Source organism: Diaporthe citri (genome assembly GCF_014595645.1).
Source record: "Diaporthe citri strain NFHF-8-4 chromosome Unknown scaffold_6, whole genome shotgun sequence".
Lineage (NCBI taxonomy): Eukaryota > Fungi > Ascomycota > Sordariomycetes > Diaporthales > Diaporthaceae > Diaporthe > Diaporthe citri.
In genome coordinates this window covers 1,203,555-1,205,461 of record NW_025064851.1, presented here as the reverse complement: position 1 = coordinate 1,205,461, position 1,907 = coordinate 1,203,555, and the positions used below count along the sequence as shown (strand labels likewise).

Genomic DNA, 1,907 nt, shown 5'->3' with positions numbered 1-1,907 from the left:
CCTTCTATCCCACACCAACCCAACTTCTGAAATGTCCATCATGAACCAACCAATTTCTCCTGTCCGCCTTATTTTGAAGCCCCATCTCCACTTCATCATCTGACCCTGTCAAAAATTCGGGCTTTTGCTTGAGAGGAAGGTAATATGGGCTATCATTGCGCCGAGGCGAAAAAAGTCCTGGGAACCCTGCTCACTCACACCAAACCTTCACGTGTATCGAAGCCCCAGCCTGATGGACCCCACGCTCCGGGTCTCTCCAGTGTCGATGTTGTACCTTGCCACCACAATCCCAACGCTCTTGGTCTCTCCAGTGTGAATGTCTTGCCTCTCCAACCTGAACTTGACGTTTGGTGACAGAGGTCGCTCGATCACGGGTCGCAGTACCACCCTTGAACGGTGTGCCTCGGTCGCAGGGATCAGGTACACATATCTGAGAGGCAGCTCGGTCGCTGCAAGCATGAGCACGTATGCATGAGGACCCTCGATCTCTGGAAGCGGTGCGAAGATTGAATGAGGTCGCTCGGCCACAGGAGGCCGTAGCCGGTAGGAGCGAGGGCCAAGGTGAAGATTGAAAACAGCCGGGTGCGTCTGAGCACCGTCAGAGGCAGACAGCGACTCTTCGGGGGCGGTATCAGTCCTCTGAGTTCCCTGGCTCAACTCTGGGGCACGAGGCGATGTCATGGTGAAGGCGGCCTCGCTCGAGGGCTGTGCGTTCTATGATCGAACGAGTTGTTGTGAGCGATGGTCCGAAGCTGAAGCGGATGTGTGAGTATCAAGCTCACCTCTGGACTTGTAATACCGCAATCATTCTCGTTCTCTAACGGGAATGTGCGTCCGGTACGATGACTGATAGTGCTCAGTGCTGCTGATGCAATCCAGGGTCAGCAATTGTTTCTTTCTGGTGGATCGCCGGCTTGCCACGGTGGGGTGAAAGGTATGAGTTTGTGCTTGTGATGCTGTTGTTGTAGGCAGCACCTGGACAGAAAACGCATTCGTGCGGATCGTGACATTGAAAGTAATGGAGTAGGTCAAATACAACATGTTTCTGTAGTGGAAAGCCATGCTGTAAGATCAATGGAGGCGAGCAAACAGTGTGGCATGTGATCAATGATAGCAAAATAGAGGCAGTGAACTTACTGTCCGTGAACAACGTCTCGGTACCGAGGCATCTGCTCTCGTAGTCCGAGATGTCCTCGTCCAGGAGGTGACGAATGTAGGCGGGCATCTGGAGATTATGTCCATTAGTCGATCGAGGACATCGGCTTATAGTCATCGCGTCATTACGACCGTTCAATTGAGGCACTGCCGTAGAGGCATGCTTGCGAGGTGCAGCATTGCTGACTTCACGTACCTTGAGCATGCGCTGGTGAGAGATGGAAAAGAGGTGGTGACGAGAGACAGGCAGAGATGGAGAGGACACTCGAGAGGTGGTCCCAGGAAGAGTTTGAGACGCAATGCCGAGGCATCGATGGCGTAAGGAGGTCTTGACGTGAGCACGACTGGTGCACAAGGACGCGGTGCTTTAAGGATCCCGTGACACGGAAGGCGAGCTTGGGGTGTGAAGGTGGTTGAAAAATAAGGACCAGATTCGAGGATGAGGTCTTGGTATGGCTGGGAGCCTCGTGGCTGTGAGAAAGGGACTCGCTCACAGCCACGAGGCTCCTACGAAGTTTGAGTGGTTGTCAAAGCGGTGGAAAGCTCAGGCAGTACAAGTCAAGTCCCAAATGAAATTCGAGTAGACTCGAAGGAGATCTTTGAACCTCGTAGCTAGCTGCTGGAAGCTAGGTACCTGGGGTTGCCTCACTCGTTCCATGTACCGCTTTTTAAGTTTTCGTGATTTTCTTTTCCAAGCTAGGCACCTGGGCCTGTCGCTAACTGGTCAATAAACCAGATACCTGGCATTTGGG

At 53.0% G+C, this 1,907-nt stretch overlaps 1 protein-coding gene across 1 annotated transcript; it reads right to left on the bottom strand.

Annotated features, from left to right (window-relative positions):
- Positions 1-207: 207 nt before the first annotated feature.
- On the bottom strand, positions 208-1,225 carry INS49_012349 (uncharacterized protein; the record flags this gene model as incomplete). The annotated part of the gene is made up of 2 exons (XM_043173053.1): positions 208-659; positions 1,138-1,225. 2 exons carry the CDS (start codon positions 1,223-1,225, stop codon positions 208-210), a joined length of 540 nt encoding a protein of 179 aa, XP_043022350.1.
- Positions 1,226-1,907: the final 682 nt, after the last annotated feature.